We start from the raw sequence: 25,290 nt of genomic DNA on the forward strand, positions 1-25,290 counted from the left end.
ATAGAAATATTACAGATAGAGTAGGCATGATATAGTCGCCCGTGCAAGAATAATTTTTTTCATAAAACCGCATTGTGAATTATGAATCAAATAATACCTCAAAAGTATATTAATGAATATATTTGATTTTAAATTAATTCTACATAGAATCTGTTTGTTAAAAATTACAAAAAAAAAAATGGCTAAATTTCAATAACTTCTTCCTGATTTACGTTGTTTAGTACTTGTATAAAACTTTGAATGATTAATTCCTCTGAAACGGTATCCAAATCTTCGTCTTGATAATTTTGTAACGATCTCTTGAACGATTTGATATAAGCCATTTTAAAATATTTATTCAACTTTCCTAACATGAACACCACCAAAATTGGGTGGCAAATCTCAACAACTTCTGGTAATAGTTCCAAAATCAACAAAATCGAATAAACATAAGGTGTAGAAACTTTATACAACATATTAAAACATAATAAAGGTAAAAAAGAATAAATAATTATGTTCGAAACGGTTAGAGAATATTCTATCTCTTTAGATTCGCTTCTCAAAATTATTCTAGTTTTTAAAATATTAAGTACGGTTAGTACAACGGCGTATATTATATAAAATATCGTGAAAGTTGCAACTCTGGCTATATGTTCAACTTCAGAATAAATAAACGCTATAATCCATTCTATAAAAAAAATTCCGTATATACCGATAATAGCGAACTTATAACATTTATCGAAAGTCTTCATGATACGTAATTTCGATCCGGTAAAAAACCAATCAATCGCCATTACGAAAGCGAACGTAGTATAAAGAGTTAACAGAGTGCTCTGGGTCTGCAATATGACAATTGACGTTTCCTCGTGCGCCGAAAATAAATGACAAATAATATAAAATAGAGGAGAACATAGATAATAGATTATGTTCAGTATACTGAGGTTAAGAATGTACATGTTGCTTCTAACAGATCTCAATTTTTCGAATCTGAGTATAACTATCGCGAGGAAAGCGTTTGTTATTATGACAGTTAATACTAAAATTAGTTTTAATATGTTGATTGTTATTAAATAATAGGATACAATGCTGATGGTTTTCGGGTAGGTTCCGTTTAAAACGTCGTTTGGTACGGCGGCGAAAGGATCGCTTTCGTATTCTGTCTCGTTGATGAAGTTTAAAGTCGAAGACAACATCTTTGAAAGGAATTTGTTCCTGTAACATACAAATTATAATAAGTGAGATGGTTTTTGATCACATACATTTTGTTAATTAAGTGTTAATTAAGTGGGACTGAATGTAAATATTGCTAAAATAAAGTTTATGTCTAACGAAACCAAAATATGCTGTTAAGGTTTTGAATTTTGTAAATGTTCGCGGAACCATCAAAGTATATAATACATGTTTTCGACGTGTTTGTTTTAAATTAACAATATTTCAATAAAAAAATAGTAAAGCGACCTAACCTAAATCGGGGGGCTAACTTCACGTAGTAATAACCGAGGCAAATCAGGTTAGGTTAGGTTAGGTTAGATAATTATTCAATATTAATTGGAATTATCAATCTCTGATTATTTTTCTTCTCTCTCTTACTCTTTTTAATGATTTGAAATAAAAATTAAACGTCCAGGCCCATTTTTACGGCATCAGGAAGACAACTTCACTCAATAAACGGAGCCAACTTCACACAATTAATTAAAATCGTTTTTATATATAAATTGATTAATCTCTAATAATTTTTCTTCCCCCTCGTACTCTCCCTAACGATTTTGAAAAAAAAATAAACGTCCATGTCAGTTTTTACGTTATTACTTAGCCAACTCCACACTATGAATGGAGCAAACTTCACACAATTAATTAAAATCGTTTTTATATAAAAATTGATTAATCTCTAATAATTTTTCTTCAACCTCGTACTCTCCCTAACGATTTTGAAAAAAAATTAAACGTTCAAGTCAGTTTTTACGTTATTAGGTAGCCAACTTCACTCAATAAACGGAGCCAACTTCACACAATTAATTAAAATCGTTTTTATATATAAATTGATTAATCTCTAATAATTTTTCTTCCCCCTCGTACTCTCCCTAACGATTTTGAAAAAAAAATAAACGTCCATGTCAGTTTTTACGTTATTACTTAGCCAACTCCACACTATGAATGGAGCAAACTTCACACAATTAATTAAAATCGTTTTATATAAAAATTGATTAATCTCTAATAATTTTTCTTCCCCCTCGTACTCTCCCTAACGATTCTGAAAAAAAATTAAACGTCCATGTCAGTTTTTACGTTATTAAGTAGCCAACTTCACTCAATAAACGGAGCCAACTTCACACAATTAATTAAAATGGTTTTTATATAAAAATTGATTAATCTCTAATAATTTTTCTTCCCTCTCGTACTCTCCCTACCGATTTTGAAAAAAAATTAAACGTCCATGTCAGTTTTTTAGTTATTAGGTAGCCAACTTCACACAATAAACGGAGTCAACTTCACACAATTAATTAAAATCGTTTTTATATAAAAATTGATTAATCTCTAATAATTTTTCTTCCCCCTCGTACTCTCCCTAACGATTTTGAAAAAAAATTAAACGTCCATGTCAGTTTTTTAGTTATTAGGTAGCCAACTTCACACAATAAACGGAGTCAACTTCACACAATTAATTAAAATCGTTTTTATATAAAAATTGATTAATCTCTAATAATTTTTCTTCCCCCTCGTACTCTCCCTAACGATTCTGAAAAAAAATTAAACGTCCATGTCAGTTTTTACGTTATTAGTTAGCCAACTTCACTCAATAAACGGAGCCAACTTCACACAATTAATTAAAATCGTTTTATATAAAAATTGATTAATCTCTAATAATTTTTCTTCCCCCTCGTACTCTCCCTAACGATTCTGAAAAAAAATTAAACGTCCATGTCAGTTTTTACGTTATTAGGTAGCCAACTTCACTCAATAAACGGAGCCAACTTCACACAATTAATTAAAATCGTTTTATATAAAAATTGATTAATCTCTAATAATTTTTCTTCCCCCTCGTACTCTCCCTAACGATTCTGAAAAAAAATTAAACGTCCATGTCAGTTTTTACGTTATTAAGTAGCCAACTTCACTCAATAAACGGAGCCAACTTCACACAATTAATTAAAATGGTTTTTATATAAAAATTGATTAATCTCTAATAATTTTTCTTCCCTCTCGTACTCTCCCTAACGATTTTGAAAAAAAATTAAACGTCCATGTCAGTTTTTTAGTTATTAGGTAGCCAACTTCACACAATAAACGGAGTCAACTTCACACAATTAATTAAAATCGTTTTTATATAAAAATTGATTAATCTCTAATAATTTTTCTTCCCCCTCGTACTCTCCCTAACGATTCTGAAAAAAAATTAAACGTCCATGTCAGTTTTTACGTTATTAGGTAGCCAACTTCACTCAATAAACGGAGCCAACTTCACACAATTAATTAAAATCGTTTTTATATAAAAATTGATTAATCTCTAATAATTTTTCTTCCCCCTCGTACTCTCCCTAACGATTCTGAAAAAAAATTAAACGTTCAAGTCAGTTTTTACGTTATTAGGTAGCCAACTTCACTCAATAAACGGAGCCAACTTCACACAATTAATTAAAATCGTTTTTATATAAAAATTGATTAATCTCTAATAATTTTTCTTCCCCCTCGTACTCTCCCTAACGATTTTGAAAAAAAATTAAACGTCCATGTCAGTTTTTTAGTTATTAGGTAGCCAACTTCACACAATAAACGGAGTCAACTTCACACAATTAATTAAAATCGTTTTTATATAAAAATTGATTAATCTCTAATAATTTTTCTTCCCCCTCGTACTCTCCCTAACGATTCTGAAAAAAAATTAAACGTCCATGTCAGTTTTTACGTTATTAAGTAGCCAACTTCACTCAATAAACGGAGCCAACTTCACACAATTAATTAAAATGGTTTTTCTATAAAAATTGATTAATCTCTAATAATTTTTCTTCCCTCTCGTACTCTCCCTAACGATTTTGAAAAAAAATTAAACGTCCATGTCAGTTTTTACGTTATTAGGTAGCCAACTTCACTCAATAAACGGAGCCAACTTCACACAATAAACGGAGCCAACTTCACATAATGAATTAAAATTGGTTTTACATAAAAATTGATTACTCTCTATCAAGTTCTCATGTTTCTCTTGCTCTCTCTAACGATCAGCATTAACGAATTTTTAAAATAATTAAATCAGGGGGCCAACTTTACAGAGGTTCAGATCATTGCTATCAACTGTCGAAACCACAGAACTGTTTAATTGTAAGACTGGTTGCATATACTTCACTAATAATGTTTGTTGTCTACTAATGTATTAAAGCACACATTTTACATATTATACGCATTTTTCTTTCAAGTATTTGCATATATCCTCAATAATTAGCATATTGTGCATAATTGAACAATGTTTGAAACACGTAGAGCTGTCAGGCGTTTCAACACAGTTAAATTTATCGCAGTTTTCATGAAACCAATCTTAAAACAGGCACGAAACTGGTTCAGAGAAAATGTACGGGTATTTTCACTCTGAAATTCAAAAATAAGTCGTTTTAAACCCTTAAACCTCAATTCTGTTAATTATAGGGTATAGAACAATTTGTGTCGGCTTCTATTTTGTACTTTTGAAGAGATAACATCGATTTGTGTTTTACTATGTTATGTTGAAGTATTTCATTAATTTTTGTTTGTAAAATGTTTAGTTCTGCATCAGTATGAGAGAGTGTAGTTAAAATAGTAATTATATTTTTTTATATTCAATAGAATAGTATGAATTCGTTGCAAACACTACGAAGAAACGACGTCAGTTCCTAATATTCGTAGGTAATTGAAGAGATTACATTGAAAAATAAATTTTTGTGTTTTCTCTGTTGATCTAGATACTTTTTGGACCATCCTCGTACTCTGTATTTCTTCTTGAGCAAGCAAAGAAGCCGGCGACAATGCTCGACAAATAGTGATTAGTGAAAGTGTTAGTGTACAATGATATATAATCACTACTTAAATCGAAATTGTGTGAAAATAACTAGCAAACATCTAAATCGAAATTACGCGATTTGAAGCCCTGGTAGCAGACAATCAGTTAAATTAACCTTAATTAAGCTTACCAACAGTTATTTAGTTACCAATAGTGAACCTCCACAATGCGATCTATGCAAGACACAACTTACTGTAAAACACCTACTCAAAATATCAACAATTCTATAGAAAAAATTGTAATATCCAATTATTTTTTTAATATTTAAACATATTAACACAAATATAAACTATTTTTAATTTGTGTCCTTAATTATCCCCGTGGGAGATGCGACTTACTAGCAAAATAGAACAAAAAAAATACGTGAAATGATCCAAAGATAACTGATTTTTGATTTTAGTATTACTATCAGTTAAATATGAAAATAAATACATCAATCGACAGTCTGTATTGAAATTATGTTTACAATTTCGTGTTATTGGAACCGAGCGTATAAATAAAATTTTTTATCACAAGAAAAATTCGCGTTTTAGGGCGGTAAATACATACTACTAATTTTTCTCTTAAAATTCTAATTTGTCGCAATAAAAACAAACATACTTGTCAGTTTTGTGTCTTCTTAGGCCTAACCTCACTTTAACCACTTCGCTATTTCGATCTGTTCTGATTAAAACGGATCTGTACTGTTAGGTTCAAGGAACGTAACCTTTCTTTATCAATCGAACTTTAACTTGAATGCTAAATATTTGAATCACTGTAAATATATCAATATTTAATAACCAAAACTATTAGAAACTGAAATAATATTATTTAGATTGTTTAAATGTCTATTAATAGTTATTTATGCAACAAGTGAGTAAAGTAACTTTTTTTCACGAGTAGGACGGTTTAACGGCAATTCCTACGAGTGTGAAAAAGTTATTTTACTCACGAGTACCATACAAAAATTTTTCTACGGCGTAGACCTAAGAAAAATCGACAAAAGCTCTATCAATTTTTATTTTATTATAGTTCTGTTAAAAGTACAACTGTCAGCATTATTAATTTGAAGTTACATTACTATTGGTACTTAAATTGGCAACATTTAACGAGTTGGCCGCCACGACTGCGCTTAAAGGACCATATCCTTTTCATGAAATTGTCCGTAACCAAATTGCAAAGCGGCTGCCCTATGTGCTCGATAACCTCACGAATTCCATCTTTGAGGTCTTGAATCCATGCTGGACTGTTGGCGTAGATCTTATCTTTCACGTGGACCCAAAGGAAAAGTCGCAAGGTGTTAAATCACAAGATCTCGGTGGCCTCATCGAGAGATAATACGGTCCGGAAATTTTTCCCGTAAAAGATCGATGGTTTCGTTGTTTGTGTGGCACGTAGCGCCGTCTTGTTGAAAGTAAACGTTGTCCAAATCAATACCATCCAATTCCGGCCATAAAAAATCATTAATCATCTCTCGATAGCGCAATCCATTCACCGTAACTGTTGCTCCAGCCTCATTTTCGAAAAAGTAACGTCCAATGACACCGCCATACCATAAACCGCACCAAACAGTCACGCCTTGAGGATGGAGAGGATTTTCAACAATAACTCTTGGGTTTTCCGAGCCCCAGATTCGACACGACGTTGTTGATGATCGGCCGGCTTGAGTTCTTGTGTTAACTGAACTTTATAGGCCTCAAGACCCAAGTCTTTATGCAAAATACGGTGTAATGACGTTTGTGGAATGGCTAATTCCAAAGAACGACGAGGAATGGACAAACCTGGGTTTTCTTTGGGCTACAGCAGCAATATTCTCAGTTGTTCTTGAGAGACGTGCACGGGTTTTATTCTTCACATCACTAACTTGTCCCAACAGCTCAAATTTTTCCACCAATTTATGTATTGCGGTCCGAGAAGGTGCTTCACGTCGACCCAAAAATGTTTTAGTTTTACGAACCGTTTCTGCCAAACTTTCACCATTTTTATAGTGAATTTTAATAATTTCAATGCGTCGTTGAAGCGTGTATCGTTCCATTTTCATTAATGGCGTAGTTTCTACTTGTCAAATGTCAAAAAATGACAGTTTCAAAAGTGACATTTACCGAAATAGCGGGCTGTTCAATATAACAGAAAAACCCTTTATTAGTACTAATTGGATTGTTGGTAGGATACATTTTGTTTTTTATTGATTCGTCTAGATAACCCTCCGCAAGTGTGTTGGATTTCCACCCACCGTGCTTTTTTAGTTGAATCAGAAATCCACTAATACAGACGCGGAAGAGCGTCGAAATATATGCCCAGTGTAGTTTTTTGGATTAAGTAAATTCAATTTTTGAAAAGGTATCGATACCTACAACTTGAATTTTGCATTTTCCATTTCCATACTGCAAAAAGAAATCATCTGTTTTGACATTTGTGTTTTGCATTTATAAATGTTTAATCTTTTGTCAGATATTTCACCAAAAACAGTAAATCGACGTTGAATATTCGTTTCGAATATTTACTGATGTCTCCGTCGTTATTTACCATAATAAGTCGACTAAACCGTTGAAGACTTCCACGTTTTGGATTTAGTTTCAAAGTAAGCTGCTAACACTCTTTCTGCGAAGCTGTTTATGCCTTTTTTTAGTACATTCCCTAGATTTATCAGGGAGAAGATTGTTGTTGCCGATTTAACAACATCTTTTGGTGTGCAGTTTACACTTTCACTTCACTATTACACTCCATCACTAATAGTGATACTGCACTTCTTTTAACTAGACCCAAAACGGATTTTCTTGAACTAATATCAAGAAAAAAAAGTTTATCGAAGAAACGACGCAAATGAATGAAAAAAAACTTGAATATTATAACGGACGTAGAAAAATATATTAAAAAACCGTCCAGAAACCAGACAGAAATTAATTATTAGATATAGTTTTCAAAACCTAATAAACAACATAATAAAATTCAAGGTGTTAAATTTCGACATAAAGAGAAAATTTTTATTCAGAAGCCAGAGTCTGCTCGGCTAACGAGCTCAATAAAAGTGGTGGGATATACTAACAGTGATAAGCCACGAAGAAGAGTTTAAAACAAACAAAACACAACCTCACAAAGCCACAAACAGGTGGAGCTAATTTAAACGTGTTAAAGAAAGGTTATCGATAACTATCGACTTACTCAGATAATTACACTAAATATCATCAAAAAAAATGAATCTTAACGCATCACAATGAGCTTTACTGAAAAACGATTCGATTCAAACTGTTTAATTAAATTATTTTGTTATCGTTTTCATAACAACAAGATTACAAAATACTTGTGATAAATATGGCCAGTAAATTGTTTGTAAACAAATCAATATTTTTTTGGAATCTAGTAAAAGATAAATGCAATTGTGTGAAACGTCCTCGTCGTATACTTAAGCAATAATAATAACTGTTTGTTGGGGTTTTTCTATTGATTCATTTTCTCAAACAACTCAAAAACGTATCTCAATAGTCGGTGGAACTTGTACCGAAATCGTTACGTGGTGAATAACCCTTTGATATAGTAGCCATTTAACAAGCTTAACATCAATATTCATCAATTTTATAAATACGACTACTAATTTTATTTAAAACTGCCTTGTACGCAAATACATCCTACTTCCTAAACATAGGATGTAAATCCGCTGAAACGGGTAGGATGAATTTATCGCTTGGTGGAAATTCAACAGCCAGGGAACACAAGTGGGGTCAATTGGTTCCAAAAAGGTGAAAAGCCCTAGGTTAAGAACTTATTCTAACCCAAATTTACGAAATAATTCATGCGGATTGTCGTTTAGGAATATTTGAGGTTTATTAATAAATTTTCAACAGCTTCAACGTCGCATTTTGTTTTGATATTTCATTACAAGAGCTCCAGTCCTATTAGTATCTTTTTTCTGATAAGTGAAACTCTACTAATTGATGTATAAGGTTTCAAAGGAATGTTCGTTAGTGAATATAAGAAACATTTTTCAACACGACGTCTTTGTAATAACGAGAAAAATGATTTTAATTAATATTGTACACGGATTCAATAGAAATACTGCAAAATTTTCCTTCTATACAACTATTTTTGCCTTTTCAATCGTTCAATCGAGTATTGATGATTTACTTTTATACAATTTTTCACTATTCCCAACCAATTGCAACTGCTGTTGTACCAGAAAACATCGATGATGTGCGTATAGTAAAGTCGCAAGATTTCCATGAGTTTGAGGCTCACTTGGGCATTACTTCCACTCGCATACATTCGTTATTGTATGAACATTTGTTCCCGTTGGATACCGCTTAATTTGAAAATCGCTCGTGTTGGTACAAAGAAAAAAATGTCAACGGTATACCAACATTTGTTTGCTAGAAGTGTTTGAGAAAAATCAGAGAAACCAATGCGAGCTTCCGCAAATCAATTCAAACGAAAACGTTTTTGAACAGTCAAAACATCGAATTGATGGGTTACATCAATCGGAATTGAAAAAATGCTTCGACAATTGGTTCGAACGCATGCAAAAGTGTTTGATCTGAATGGAACGTAACAATTATCTTATATCCTTTTTTGGTTCACCTTCATCACCATCTCTATCCTAAGCCATCATCTTCGTCACCTCCATAAGTTTTGAAGTAGTTTCTTCTATAAGCAAAATGAAAACACATGATTTTTTCACTTATCGTTAAAAATTTTCATTCAGTCAAAACCAACCTTTCATTCTCATCAGCTAATAGGAAAAATATTCACAAATCAGTATTCACTTTCCTTTTAATCCAATTTGTATCAGGAAGGTATCTAATTCTAGTTTTCCTGAAGTGGTTCATGATTTCTGTTATAATGGTTAAACTAGTGTTTGAAAAGTTGTTCTAACTTCTTTTTGCCTTTCTCCATAATCACTAATTTCAATATTTTGCCTTGTTTGTCCGCTAATTTCTTCGATATCTTCAATAAACGATTTCACTAATTCATTCATATCGACAAAGTGTCAATTGTTACCGGCCTTGTTTAGATCTGACCAAATATTCTTTCCATACTCCTTTCAAACATGTTTGCATAGATGATAAGCCTTAAACTTTGATATATAGCCTTGATCCATTAGTTGGATTGACTTTTTCGCTGTGAAAGTGAAAGAACATTCCACTAAAACTCTCCCTACTCTGAGTCTTGCTAAACTTCATTATGGATCAGAAAACTTTCTTAATGTCTTCATTACACGTCGTGATCTAGCTATTTTCCGGCTTTGGATACCGGATGTACGTTTCCTAATCTATTTATTTAGCTTTTCCAATCATCTCCTGTTGTTAATAATCTCTAAAACCTTCTTTAGGTCTAATTCATGGTAAATTTACTGAATCTGGTGAACCAATACCACTGTACTCTTGGCAAGGCATTTTTTGTGTATAGCATGAAGGGGGTGAATAATTCGCTGATGGGGTGAAGTTTGATCGAATCCTCTCCTGTCGTTAATGATCTCCAAAACCTCCTTTTGGTCCGATTCTTCGTAGATTTACTGAGTCTCTAAACCAAAACCTCCTTTTGGTCGAGTTCTTGTTAAATTTACTGAATCTGGTGAACCAATACCACTGAACTCTTCGCAAGGCATTTTTTGTGTATAGCATGAAAGGGGCGAATAATGCGCTGATGGGGTGGAGTTTGATCGAATCCTCTCCTGTCGTTAATGATCTCCAAAACCTCCTTTTGGTCCGATTCTTCGTAGATTTACTGAGTCTCTAAATCAAAACCTCCTTTTGGTGGAGTTCTTGGTAAATTTACTGAATCTGGTGAACCAATACCACTGAACTCTTGGCAAGGCATTTTTTGTGTATAGCATGAAGGGGGTGAATAATGCGCTGATGGGGTGGAGTTTGATCGGATCCTCTTCTGTCGTTAATGATCTCCAAAACCTCCTTTTGGTCCGATTCTTCGTAGATTTACTGAGTCTCTAAATCAAAACCTCCTTTTGGTGGAGTTCTTGGTAAATTTACTGAATCTGGTGAACCAATACCACTGAACTCTTGGCAAGGCATTTTTTGTGTATAGCATGAAGGGGGTGAATAATTCGCTGATGGGGTGAAGTTTGATCGAATCCTCTCCTGTCGTTAATGATCTCCAAAACCTCCTTTTGGTCCGATTCTTCGTAGATTTACTGAGTCTCTAAACCAAAACCTCCTTTTGGTCGAGTTCTTGTTAAATTTACTGAATCTGGTGAACCAATACCACTGAACTCTTCGCAAGGCATTTTTTGTGTATAGCATGAAAGGGGCGAATAATGCGCTGATGGGGTGGAGTTTGATCGAATCCTCTCCTGTCGTTAATGATCTCCAAAACCTCCTTTTGGTCCGATTCTTCGTAGATTTACTGAGTCTCTAAATCAAAACCTCCTTTTGGTGGAGTTCTTGTTAAATTTACTGAATCTGGTGAACCAATACCACTGAACTCTTGGCAAGGCATTTTTTGTGTATAGCATGAAGGGGGTGAATAATGCGCTGATGGGGTGGAGTTTGATCGAATCCTCTCCTGTCGTTAATGATCTCCAAAACCTCCTTTTGGTCCGATTCTTCGTAGAATTACTGAGTCTCTAAACCAAAACCTCCTTTTGGTCGAGTTCTTGTTAAATTTACTGAATCTGGTGAACCAATACCACTGAACTCTTCGCAAGGCATTTTTTGTGTATAGCATGAAAGGGGCGAATAATGCGCTGATGGGGTGGAGTTTGATCGAATCCTCTTCTGTCGTTAATGATCTCCAAAACCTCCTTTTGGTCCGATTCTTCGTAGATTTACTGAGTCTCTAAACCAAAACCTCCTTTTGGTCGAGTTCTTGTTAAATTTACTGAATCCGATGAACCAATACCACTGAACTCTTGGCAAGGCATTTTTTGTGTATAGCATGAAGGGGGCGAATAATGCACTGATGAAGTGGAGTTTGATCTTCAGCTCCAATCTGGGTCATCCACAATATCTTTCTGATTTATACTGAAGTATAATTCAAACCATCATCCCATTATACGAAGAGACGCTGGCTTTTAGTCTATTTTGGTAAAATTTTTATTCCAAAATTTGAAGTTAAATAGTTCGTGACATCCAGTCGATAAATTCTGAGTGAATCTGCTGCATAATGAATTGGAATAATAATTTGAAATTCACATCGTCAACATCAAAGTTGTACATTTTGAAATGTGGAATTAACGTTATTAAAATGTTCAAATTTTCTCCTCTATTATATACATTTTGTATTTCATAGTTTAAAATTCATCTGGCAGTTTTCCTCCAACTTTTAAGCGTGAAAAAGCATAATACGACGCTATTTAACTTTCGAAAAGCTTCACTAGAGATTACATTAATGACCCTCTATGAAAAGTTTTCAAAGTTCATGTAGTTATTATTTCAACGTAATGAAAGTTAAAATTACGAAAATACATAAGGCATTTCGATATTTAATTTATTTCAACTAAAATATTTTTAGAGAGGTTAAACATGTTATAATAAAGTAAAATTTTACTAAAGAAACATTTTTATTTATTAAACATTCTAAACTTCAACCTAAAACTTCTTCTTTTTTAAATTACGATAAATGACATATATGAACATCGACAAATAAAACTACCGGCAAATTTAAACACAAAATGAAAAATCATTAACAAATGCTACTTCGACTCAAAAGTATATCAGAAATTGATCTTTTTTCATGATATTCTACTACTAAATAACATTAAATTTCATTTTTGTTTTTGTTAAATATAATATTATGTGGTAATACCTGAAATTGATCCGTAAAAACTGGATATAATTACAAAGAACCAAAGAGAATTCCGATGTTACCACAGAAGATTAATTTTATTCCAGCCCTCCAATTTCGGCGACGTTAGTAATAAGGGATGAAGACAATTTGGATAATATGCGAGAAATCAGAAAACGCTTTCCAGGACCTTCGGAGTTTGCGGTTCAGCTTTCAATGAAATACGGAAAGTTTTGTCGAGCTGTTGAAATTTAGATTTATATATGAATAAATCATTTCTAAAATTCATTGGAATATGGTTACATAAAATACATGACGTCCCACTAATTTGAGGTTAATTTAAATCAATTTAAATATATAAAAAAAACTTTGTAGATACAGGGGTGCTGGCAGAGTCCATCGACTTATTCAAGGTTATGGACAAGTGCAAGAGAGACAACTTAATAAGGTTGGAGCTAAAGAGGACAAAATAAAAGGAATTTATATCTGGACCCTCAATTTTATTTCTTCTGATAACGGTTAATTACGATACTTCATCTTCCTAAAAGATTTTTAAGTTCTATTTTGGGATATTGATGATTATAGTGACGTTTTTGGCGATTTTTTGAGAAATATTCTGTTTTTTAATTTCAACTTTATAGTTTGAGGATGCTTCAATCTCGTTGTGCCATATATGGCTACAAAAAACAAGACACAGAATTAAAATCAAGATTTTTTTTATATAAGTATGTTAACATCAGTAATAATTCTTTTTCTCCAAATGGAAATTAAACTTTTCCAATCATTGCATTCGAAAACGATGATTTCAAATCTCCTAAAGACTTTAAACTAACGGAATATACAGTGATTTGTGGAAAACACTTCAACGTGAAAGACTTTTAAGTTAATATACTTGGAAATAGGGTTTTTCGATTTGCAATGTTAAGGATCGGAGAGAACTAACTACCTACTACCTAAACTTAATATATTTTGGGTTTGTACTATCGATTTAATGTTCAAACCATAATTATATTAAAGTTAATATGATAAAAGTGGAATATCTCGAAAGAGAAGGATTTGTGCAGAACAAAACCCATCAAAACCATCAACAGATTCATATAATGAAATTTGAATCCAAATGGAATCGTCTACAAATAAATCAACTCAACAAATCATAATCCAGCTCACACCGGGAAAGCTACGAAATTTCCGGCAAGTAAATAAAGAAAACATATTTTTTTCTAACGGGATTTATATCTCGATTGATGGAAATGTTCTCTATCACTCTCTTGCAGTGATTTATTACTTGCCATTGATCTCGTATCACATTGAAGTTCAGTAGCTGCTACCACAATTTAATTCAGATGGCGCTACTGGTCAGCGACTCTCGATCTGGCAGGACTCCCAGCTTAATTGGCTTCAACTATCACTCGTAACTAATTTGCAATAGGGTTGTTATTATGGACGTTGTGGACGAATGGAAATTACTTTCCCAATATAAAATGTCGTATGAACCTAATTAATTCTCAAAATTTTTATAATAAACTTTGATATGAATAAAGAGTCACGTGATACAGGTGGTCCTACAGATCTACTTTGTTTGTTATTCATTACATGAACATTGTTTAAAGAATATTAATCATTCCTTAAGGATTTTGAATACAATTGAAAGCACAGAATGAAAAACGACTTTTTTAATGACTTTTTTATTAATTAAAATCTTAATAGAGACGTTTTGAATGATTAGAATTCCTTCAGACACATTTTCAAAAGAGGAGACTTTCATATAGACGTTATTAATAATTGAAAACTTCTTAGACACTTTTTCCATTAAAAGAAATATTCGTAGATACTTTTTCAATATTTGGAACCTTTATTGTTACTTTATCAAACGCAGAATCTTTCTAGACACGTTTTTTCATAACCGAAACGTTTTGAAAAATTGTCAAATAATTTTTCAATGATTGGAACCTTACTCAACATTTTTTTCGATAAGAGCAAGCTTTTTTTTAGATAATTGCATTCTTTATACACTTTTTTTATTCAAATGGAAACTTTCTTGATTTTTTTTTAATTATAGAAACATTACTTACCTATTTTATAAAAACTGGAACCTTCCTATACATTTTTTTCAACAAACGAAACGGTTTTTTCAAATATTGGTACATTTTCAAGTAATTTTTTAATACTTGGAACCTTCCTAAACGCTGTTACAGACTTTGTATGCGAATAAAACCTTTCTGGGTACTGTTTTTAATAATAGAAACATGTCTAGTCCATTTTCTGAAAACTAAAACTTTCTTACAGCAATTGAGGCATTCCTTCAAACTTTTTATTTGAATTTCTTTCCTTTCCAAGCTGTTTTCCACTAATTGCAGATTTCCTACAAACTTTTAAACTCAATGATACATTTTCAAGCGCTTATTTTGTTGCTTAAATACATTCTCACTCCATTTTTTGAAAACAGAAGCCTTCCTCAAATATATTTCATAAAAGGAACCTTCTATACAATTTTTCAACTATTAGAAGGGAAATGGAAATTCTCTAGTTGGTACATTTTAAAATTGAAATGTTTCTAAACAATTTTTTTGATAATCGAAACTTTTCTGAACTATTTTTTGACAATTAAAGAATTTTCAAATGATTGAAAGCTTCTTGGAGACTTTTCATGTAAATTGAATATTTCTAGACACTTTTTTGGATAATAGCTTTCCAATTTTTTAATTACTGGAGTCTTTCTAGACGCCGTTTTCGATAATTGATACTTTTCAAGGCATTTTTTAGTAATATAAATATTTCAACACCTTTTTTGAAAACTTTAAACAAACTTTTTAATTGGTAGGATTACTACACTTCATTTTTTTAAAACTGGAAGGTGCCAAGAACCTTTTTTTATTAATTATTGTTTTTCCAAGTTATTATTTGGTACTTGGAACTTTGTAGATACTTTTTGAATACTTAGAATATTCCCAGATTTGAACTATCCTGAGACCTCCTTAGTAAACTTTCTTGGACACTTCGTTCAAGAAATGGAACCTTGCTAGACACTTTTTGAATAAATAATAATTCACTCTTGAATGTTTGGAGCTTTCATACAGACTGTTTAATTGAATTGAACCAACTACATTCCCAGTCCACTTTTTGAAAACAGGATCCTTCCTTAGACGTTTTCCATAAAAGGAACCTTCTTGGATACTTTTTTTTTATATATAGAAGACTGATATCTGATAGACACTTTTTCGATCAGTGCTTCCTTTCCACGCAATTTTCCAAACGATCATTCTTACCTTTCCAAGCTTTTTTTACTAATTAAAGATTTCTTACAGACTTTTTAACCAAATGAAACCTTTATAATCACTTTTTTTGATATATGAAACTTTTTGAAACTATTTTTTGAGTATTAGACAATTTTTTGATAATTGGTATCTCTGCACAGACTTTTTTGAATAACTGTAATTTTTCCAAGACATTTTTTAGTAAATGTAAGCTTTTAATAAATGGAACATTCTTAGAGACTCGAACTTTCCATTTTTCCATGTAATCAAAGTAATTTTTTAAAAATATTTGTTTGTTGATAATTTCCAATATTTCTTAAACGGCCTATAAGATTACATAACCTCCAAAAATCAATATTAATAGAAATTTTACAAACCGTTTTCGAGATTTCGGTTCCATAGTTAAAATTATCACTCTGCCACCTTTTTCAATAGCTCTAACTCAAAAATAGTTATAGTAGAATGTACAAGAATAATTGTTGTAATTGATTTCATAACCTATAATTTGTTCAAAGGCTATTTTTTGAGATTCTTACCTTACCAACTTTTTAGAAAGTAAGGCATCGATAGTATTTTTTGTTATTTGATTTGTAATTATGTACCCAAGGCTTTAATTCACTAGGATTGAATGTTTTCCAAGTTCAAATGTCTATTTTATGTTCATATATGTTAACTAATCGTGAATTTAAACCTCGAAACTTATTTTTTTCCAAAAATTTGAAATTATAATCAAGTTATGACTATAATGTTCAAGTTACAATATATTTGGCACAAATTCGATCTCAATATTCAAATAAGCCGATTTATATTCGATCCACCCTCGTAGAAAATAAGACTGAGATGATATTAAGTCTAGACAAATTCCAATTACTTAATCGGACTAAATATTCAAATAAATTACGTAGTTTTCTTTGTTCCTGGTTATTCTATTTATTTTCGAGAAATTCAGTTGAATGAAAGCTTCAAACTCACATTTCGTGAGTAATTCTACTAGATTTTTAAAATTTGATATTGTAGCGCTGCTGACTTGTCACTTTTGAGTCTAGATCGATATTTATCGAGCTCAAAATGTATATCAATCACCTCAAAATGTTCTACACCGTCATTAACCTTCAAATTTCAAGTTATTACCCCTTAATACACGTTATTTAAAGAATATGGTTAGGTTGGGTTAGATCATCGTCTTTAACCTTCAAATTTCAAGTTATTACCTCTTAATACACGTTATTTAAAGAATATGGTTAAGTTGGGTTAGATCACCGTCTTTAACCTTCAAATTTCAAGTTATTACCCCTTAATACACGTTATTTAAAGAATATGGTTAAGTTGAGTTAGATCATCGTCTTTAACCTTCAAATTTCAAGTTATTACCTCTTAATACACGTTATTTAAAGAATATGGTTAAGTTGGGTTAGATCACCGTCTTTAACCTTCAAATTTCAAGTTATCACCTCTTAATACACGTTATTTAAAGAATATGGTTAAGTTGGGTTAGATCACCATCTTTAACCTTCAAATTTCAAGTTATTACCTCTTAATACACGTTATTTAAAGAATATGGTTAAGTTGGGTTAGATCACCGTCTTTAACCTTCAAATTTCAAGTTATTACCCCTTAATACACGTTATTTAAAGAATATGGTTAAGTTGGGTTAGATCACCGTCTTTAACCTTCAAATTTCAAGTTATTACCCCTTAATACACGTTATTTAAAGAATATGGTTAAGTTGGGTTAGATCACCGTCTTTAACCTTCAAATTTCAAGTTATTACCTCTTAATACACGTTATTTAAAGAATATGGTTAGGTTAGGTTAGATCACCGTCTTTAACCTTCAAATTTCAAGTTATTACCTCTTAATACACGTTATTTAAAGAATATGGTTAGGTTAGGTTAGATCACCGTCTTTAACCTTCAAATTTCAAGTTATTACCTCTTAATACACGTTATTTAAAGAATATGGTTAAGTTGGGTTAGATCACCGTCTTTAACCTTCAAATTTCAAGTTATTACCTCTTAATACACGTTATTTAAAGAATATGGTTAAGTTGGGTTAGATCACCATCTTTAACCTTCAAATTTCAAGTTATTACCTCTTAATACACGTTATTTAAAGAATATGGTTAAGTTGGGTTAGATCACCGTCTTTAACCTTCAAATTTCAAGTTATTACCCCTTAATACACGTTATTTAAAGCATATGGTTGAGTTGGGTTAGATCACCGTCTTTAACCTTCAAATTTCAAGTTATTACCCCTTAATACACGTTATTTAAAGCATATGGTTGAGTTGGGTTAGATCACCGTCTTTAACCTTCAAATTTCAAGTTATTAGCTCTTAATACAGGTTATTTAAAAACTATGTCTTAAGGACGTCCACCGTGCATTTTCTAGAGCACTATAAAGAGAACTGCTCATTGTGGTACCACATTATGAAGCGTTCAAGCTGTTGATTGGAAGCTTCTTTGATATACAAGAAGATGGTTCCAGTGGATTAGTTATACGAGGGTTGTTTTAAGTTTTTAGTTGATTTTCCATGACTTTCGACGTGGATTAAACCAAGAGGAATGTTCCTATCCACTCGCTTCGACTTTTGGTGATTAAGTACCATCTCGAACCAAGGTCTTTCGCTGGTTTTCCGACTTCAATCGTGGTCGCACTTCTCAACAGCTTGAATTGCGTAAATGTCGTCCAAAATTGGCTGTAGAACGGTCAGTTCTGAACGTACATCAGTATTTTTTTGCCCGAAGTATTCGAAAAAATCAGGGAAACCAATCGCAGAAGCCAATGCGAACTCTCATACATCAGTTCAAACAAACAAACATCTAAACGATAGATCAGTCCTTGTTTGGTACCCATTTGCGCAGATTGAAAATAAATTGCGATCATCATTTTACTACACCTGAAGAAGCGGTTGAAATATTTCGAAAAACAATATAAATATTCGTCTCAAAACTTGAGTAGCAACCCTCGAAGTTGAATCCTTGAATGATTGTCATCTAGTTGCTTCTTAATTCTGAACTGATCTTCTGGTAGGATTCCGATAGCTTCTGCTTTCTTAGGTCGATTATATTGGATGGGTCAGTTGTTATACAAAAATTTCGCTCTTCCTCAGCATTATCGTCTCTGGTTCTTCTCATTCGTTCTCCAGAAATCAAACCATTACTTATATGATATAAGTTGCTATCTTTTGTCTGTTGTTTTCTAAAAACTTGAAGCTTCCTGACTACTTGTGGAGGCTTTCGCTGTGTATTCGTTCCGTCACCACCCCTTATGATTCCCAAAATAAGAGAATTGCAGAGGTAAAAACTATTATCGCTGGTATTATTGTCTGGTATTTATTCCTTCTCCCTTGTAGCATGAATCAGTGCCCCAGATCTTAATCATTCTTAACGTTCAAACACCAAATAGTATTATAGTTTGTTTACCCTATATTTTCCCCTATCTACACATTGAGTGTTCGTTGTACAGGCGATTTATAGCGTCATAACTTTTATTAGTTAGATAATTTTGAACTCCCAAATGACTTTTGTATGTTTTCGTGAAAGCTGCAGCTTATTCGCTAGGAGAGTTTTATTTCCACACGTTTATTAAGTGATAATGTGATTTTAAGGAGAAACTTGTTGTTAAATTTGTATGTTATTCTCAATAATTTGGTTTAATTAATGAGGGATGTTCGGGGAGGTTTTCATCCACGTAGACAAAACAAATTAATACTGGTTAGTAAACTTAAATGACTAACGCTTCGTTTTCCATGTTTTTTGATAATAGTACTTGGTTGATATATGATAGAAATGAATATTTCATATCTTATTCCTTTCGTTGCAATTTGCATTTGGACAATTTATATTGAGTGTTCAATTGAACTGTTAAATCATCCACTGAACCTTTTTTTCTCAATATAGTTTAAACGCGTAAGGAAATATCAACAATTCAGTTTCTTAGAGTCGATTAAATGCATACCCGCACCACCAAGTTGGTGGTTTTGGTATTTTCTATTTCCAATTGCCACATATAGAGGACACCAAAAGTTGCAAGTTCATATTTACCCCATGTTTCAATTGACATCTTTTAAATGTTTTAGTTTGGTCAAACAATAAAAAAAGATTAAGTCGTGTATTGTATTCTTTCCAAAAACACATTTAGAAACAAAAAAAAAAACAGAAAAAACAACCACCATTGCCTGGTATGTGGTAGGAAAAACACAGATCAATCTTACTGATCCAAAAGAAGCACCAAAAAACTTTGAAATACAAGTCAAAATTATATAAGTTGCGGATTCATCCAGGACCAGAATTTTACGATGGCTCAGACTTGGACCAAGTACGTACAACCGAAGCTTGGAAGCCGTTATTGGCCCAGACTCGGTGGGACTCTGAAATGATAACAATGTCCATCGCTTGGTTTGCAAGCCTCGACCAGGACTGGTTGCCTAGATAAACCCAAGACTGGTCTACATCCCGTTATTACTTTTAATCTCAAGATAACTATTATGGATAAGATATTAGAGCAAAACTGAGTCCAGCCAGGCTTGGAAAAATTATCGGTTTGCCAAGGCCGGGTTTCCCAGAGTTGGCCCAAACTAAGCCCCGCCGTTCAATTCTGGAGGTTGGGCAAACAAACAACAAAGCAAAGTAAAGAGAAATCATAACTGAAACTCATCATTATTATTTGTTACAGACGCTGCTTTACCATGAAGTTACTAGAAGATTATTGGAAGATATAAATATAGAGCTGGTTGAAACAGGTTAGTCATTTCTCATTTCATTTAAGTAAACTATTGACTATTAATCTCTACTCTAACATTAATGATTCTAATTAACTTTGTAAACAACTTTCATCGGCCTACACAGCAATAAAACAAATTTTTTTCTTAATAATAGAAGCTTGCGACGAGAAAACACTCATCGGTTTGTAAATCGAGATGTTTTGATCCATTTCACCAACTGGTCTGGCATGGATAAGGCTCAAGGTGTAAAAATAATGCAGACCAATTTTTGTATGATTTTTATATTGTTTGAGCTGGCACTGTTATATGATTAATAACCTTTATAACTTTTTAAATCAAAGATTTTCTTCTAATGTGCCAGCTACTCGTCCAAGTGTTGACTTGCTCTAACTCTTCTTGGCGGATTGATAAGTCCAGCAAGATCAGGTCAAAAAGAAACTTCGAGGTCAAGTCCTGAAGAAGGTGTCGATGCGTTCAAACCACATTTATCGGAGGTACTGCAATCGGATTGGAAATAAAGCTTCGACATCTCAAAACTTAAGTAGCAAACAGATTTATAGAATATACAGCATCTAATTCTTTCACTATTGGAGGCTGAAGACTGAATATTCAGATACAAGTTGTTTAAGTTAATATTAAAGTCTGTGATGCCGGGAATTCTTGTCTTCTAGTGCTTTCTATGCTTGATCTGTAAGTCATTTCTCTTCATTCTACTGTAGAATTTCCTCCAATAATAGACTTAAATCTTCTAGAAATATTGTTTGATAATCTTGATAACACTATTAACAAGGACTAAGCAGTGTGATGGTTTTCCACGCTTGGTTTTAGTTCTGAAGGTTGCATTAAATAGGAAACTAATTTCACTATCGCTTTTCTTGGTAGTTGTTTAAGAATTTGCCTGTTATGAGATAACCGATGGCTTCTTTTGGATTATTGTTTGACCTTGTTTTGTCTGCCTTCCACAGAGAGTAGTCATTCAGTAATTTTTTTTCATTTCAACCTCGTAATTGAAATTATTTTGTATACGTCTTAATACCTAGCAATAAATCATCACTTTGACAAAATAATTTGATATTGAAGTAAAAACTTTCCTTAAAATGCCCTAAAATAAATTTTCAATTAGACAAAGTATCCCGAATTTAAGTAATCCATCATACCTTATGGATGTATATTTGGAAATTGATTAATCTTCAGAAATTCGAATACATTTGTGGAATATGCGGGGTTGTTTTATTAAATGTATCATCAGACTAACCCCTCGACAAACTTCTTGTTGTACAAATATTCCCTTCCACAGAAAACAGCCTCGTTATAACAAACGTCCCGCAATTAATTTAAAACCAGGACAACGTCTAGTTTCTAATTACCAAAAAAGCTTTCTAGGAGTAATGAAACAAATTTTAGTGTCGGGGTAAACGATCAAGACACTTTTCAGTAAAATCTGTTTTGTAATAAGCTGAAAATTAAGCTAGAATTCGTTGTATATATTTGGGTGGAATGAAGAAGTTTCTATAGAAAGGAAAGTTCATTGGAGTTAGCCCTGATATAGAGCTGGGTTTGTGATTACGCTGTTTCAGAAAAAAATGGACGACCAAACGTGATTGGAGAAGAAAAAATCAAGCTCCAGCCTAAAAAACAGTTTCTACCAGGTTTAGCATATATTTTTTTTGTTATTTACGTTTTATTTGTATGTTTTTTCCTTATTGTTGGCCATTTGGCTGGTGAAATGGTTCACTAGGTTCTAAGAAAACCTCAGACAATCTGCAGCACTGTCGATGCGGTAGAATAAATTCTACCCTTACATTTATACCTGACCCTAACAGGGTAGGATTATGTATGATCCCAACGCGCCTTTGTCTGTGTCTAAAATGAGGTCATCCCACCTTCAGATCACCACCGCATCAAAACTAATGAATATTCTAAATCGATTACTATACCAAGAACTAATATTTTTCGCGATATACAGGGTGCCCCATAACGAGTTAAAATTATCTGCATATATGACAGAATACTCATGAAATTTTTTTGTAAAAAATTTGACCGTTACAGACCCTTATAAATTATTTTTTTACGAGAATACTCTTAAAGATATGAAAATTATTTCTACTCGGTTGCTTTTAGCAAGGTCAGACGTATTTAAATCTATATTTAAAAATTCTTCATTATATACAGGGTGTGTATAAAAAGTGTACAAAGTTTAACTTCATAAATATCTAATTTCTTTATTTTTTTAACTAGAACCACCCGTTTTTTTGATGCATTTAGAGGTAAAACATAAGACAAAATCATGTATACTTGAACCTTACCGTTATTCAGATACTAAAAGTTTTCTGTAAGGTGTTGACCTTGCTAAAAGCAACCGAACAGAAACCATTTCCATATCTTTAAGGGTGTCCTCGTAAAAAAATAGTTTATAAGGGTCTGCAACGGTCAAATTTTTTACAAAAGTATGAATATTTCGAAAAAAGTTTTTGGTGAAAAATATACCGGAAGTCGACCATCTTTAAAAATATTTTAGTTAAAAAGATCCTCACCGAAAACCCAAACGTAGAAATTTTCATGATTTTACCATAAGTATTCTTCCATATACAGATAGTTTTAACTCGTCGTGGGACACCCTGTATAGCGTCACTCTCGTTATAAGTTAATCCAGTATAATTGTGTGTGTATTTTCAACCCTATTAATGAAGAAATCTATCAAGAACTCAGAAGCCACCCTTAAAGGTTTTTAGAGAGAATCTAGAAAAATCTAGAGCCGAAAAAGTCTACAAAATCTCTTCTGAGAGGTTATATGTAACATTATTCAGATGAAAAATATTAATTCCTCTCCAATACAACTAATTATTATTGGGAAAAGGTAGTAATGGTAGACCATTGGGTTTGTTGTTGATCCCTGTTGAGTTAACCAGAAAAATGGTTTTGGTTGTTGTGTTCTGAACCATTCTATATGTCATATTGTATTTATCACGCTTATCGTTATCTTCTTCCTGCAAATTTTCTTTCAATTCAAGCTTTTCCGTTAAAGTCAAAAGAAATTCGGAATTATTATCATTTTGCATAAATTGTTTATCAACTTTCTTGTCTTTGGCAATCAAGTGTTTCGAAATGCAGTTATACCGAGATTTGAAAGTATACTGCAAACATTGCGGATACCGGGTATGTAACTGTCAGCACTGGCGTACAAGTAAGTCCTTATTGAGTGAACCGGAAAGGCGCGGCTGACAGCAAGACTTTTGCTACCTACTAGGATTGCGGGTGACGTCGCTTGTCACCTGTCGTCCGTCAACTGTCGCTCGTCACTTGACGTATGGAAGTATAATGGCGGCTTTACTGTTAACTTGTATATATTTCTTTAATTTACGTTTTGATATGTTTATGTTTCTAAATCTTGTCAGTGTCAATATCATATTTTGATGTCGAAACGTCAATTTTATCTATCTTTCAAAAATTATTAAAAAAACTAATTTTGCAGCAGAAGAGATCTAAAATCAAGAAGATTTAGAAACCTTAACTTGTATATATTTGTTGTAAATACTGTCGTATTGTACAAAATGAAAAATTAATCGATTAATAATTTTTTATAACATCAAACGATGTGCAGGTATTTTCAATAGATATAAATAAACATATACAATAGATGATATGTTATCAAAAGTCATTTTATCGTGACTTTGGATCGTTTTAATCGCCGAGCTTTCTCTTTTTCCACATATTTTACGTCGTAAAAACTTTTATCCATTTCTCTGTGGACTTTAATAACCAAAGTTTGCGAACTAAACGTTCGAATATACTACTTTTTTGATGTATTATAAAATAAAAGTATAGTAAAAGGGATTAGATTACCGGTTTATACGACAGGAACATTATTTCTTGTTAATATGAAAAAAGCAATTCTGAACGAAGTTATAGAAAAATTATTGGCGATAACAAAGTTTGTTTCCCGCGTGCAACCGTTTTCTTATACGCTACCGCTGAGTATGAAGATCATTTTTAGTATAACCATAACGAAAAGTAAATTTAAACAAGAAAAGAAAAATTAATTTGTAAAAAAAGTCCAACATTTAATTCATAATGTGACATAAAACAAATTTTTCATACGTCTTTAAAGTTGCATCTTTAAAGGCCTAAAATTCAGAAACGAGGGATCGTACGAGAATTTTTTTTCTTGTCATAGCAATTAATATCATTCCATAATAACTTTTCTATGTTTAAAACCTCTTCTTTTTCGCGTGTCTTGACCGTTATCAATCTCTAGCTGTCAGTCTCTTCTTTTTCGCGTGTCTTGACCGTTATCAATCTCAAACTGTCAGTCTCTTCTTTTTCGCGTGTCTTGACCGTTATCAATCTCTAGCTGTCAGTCTCTTCTTTTTCCTGTGTCTTGACCGTTATCAATCTCTAGCTGTCAGTCTCTTCTTTTTCCTGTGTCTTGACCGTTATCAATCGCTGTCAGTCTCTTCTTTTTCGCGTGTCTTGACCGTTATCAATCTCTAGCTGTCAGTCTCTTCTTTTTCGCGTGTCTTGACCGTTATCAATCTCAAACTGTCAGTCTCTTCTTTTTCGCGTGTCTTGACCGTTATCAATCTCTAGCTGTCA

The 25,290-nt window shown here is 32.5% G+C and overlaps 2 protein-coding genes across 6 annotated transcripts in view; one reads left to right on the forward strand and one right to left on the reverse strand.

Moving 5' to 3' along the window:
- The window catches only part of LOC130449574 (somatostatin receptor type 2-like), a 231,419-nt gene that overhangs the window by 186,764 nt on the left and 19,365 nt on the right, over nucleotides 1-25,290 (forward strand). For all 4 annotated transcript variants that reach the window (XM_056787500.1, XM_056787497.1, XM_056787496.1 and 1 more), the window contains one exon: nucleotides 20,649-20,715. The gene's annotated coding sequence lies outside the window, so the exon portion shown is untranslated. The remainder of the gene's footprint in view (nucleotides 1-20,648; nucleotides 20,716-25,290) is intronic.
- LOC130449575 (uncharacterized) lies at nucleotides 105-8,236 on the reverse strand. 2 transcript variants are annotated; one of them, XM_056787501.1, is made up of 2 exons: nucleotides 8,147-8,236; nucleotides 105-1,191 (listed from the first exon to the last, which is right to left on the reverse strand). In XM_056787501.1, the coding sequence occupies exon 2, from the start codon at nucleotides 1,170-1,172 to the stop codon at nucleotides 183-185; it is 990 nt and encodes a 329-aa protein (XP_056643479.1). In that variant the 5' UTR covers nucleotides 1,173-1,191; nucleotides 8,147-8,236; the 3' UTR covers nucleotides 105-182. The 2 variants fall into 2 exon arrangements, with proteins under 2 accessions (XP_056643479.1, XP_056643480.1); XM_056787502.1 differs by lacking the exon at nucleotides 8,147-8,236 and adding an exon at nucleotides 5,606-5,763.

The sequence above is a fragment of the Diorhabda sublineata genome, chromosome 10 (assembly GCF_026230105.1).
Source record: "Diorhabda sublineata isolate icDioSubl1.1 chromosome 10, icDioSubl1.1, whole genome shotgun sequence".
Taxonomy (NCBI): Eukaryota; Metazoa; Arthropoda; class Insecta; order Coleoptera; family Chrysomelidae; genus Diorhabda; species Diorhabda sublineata.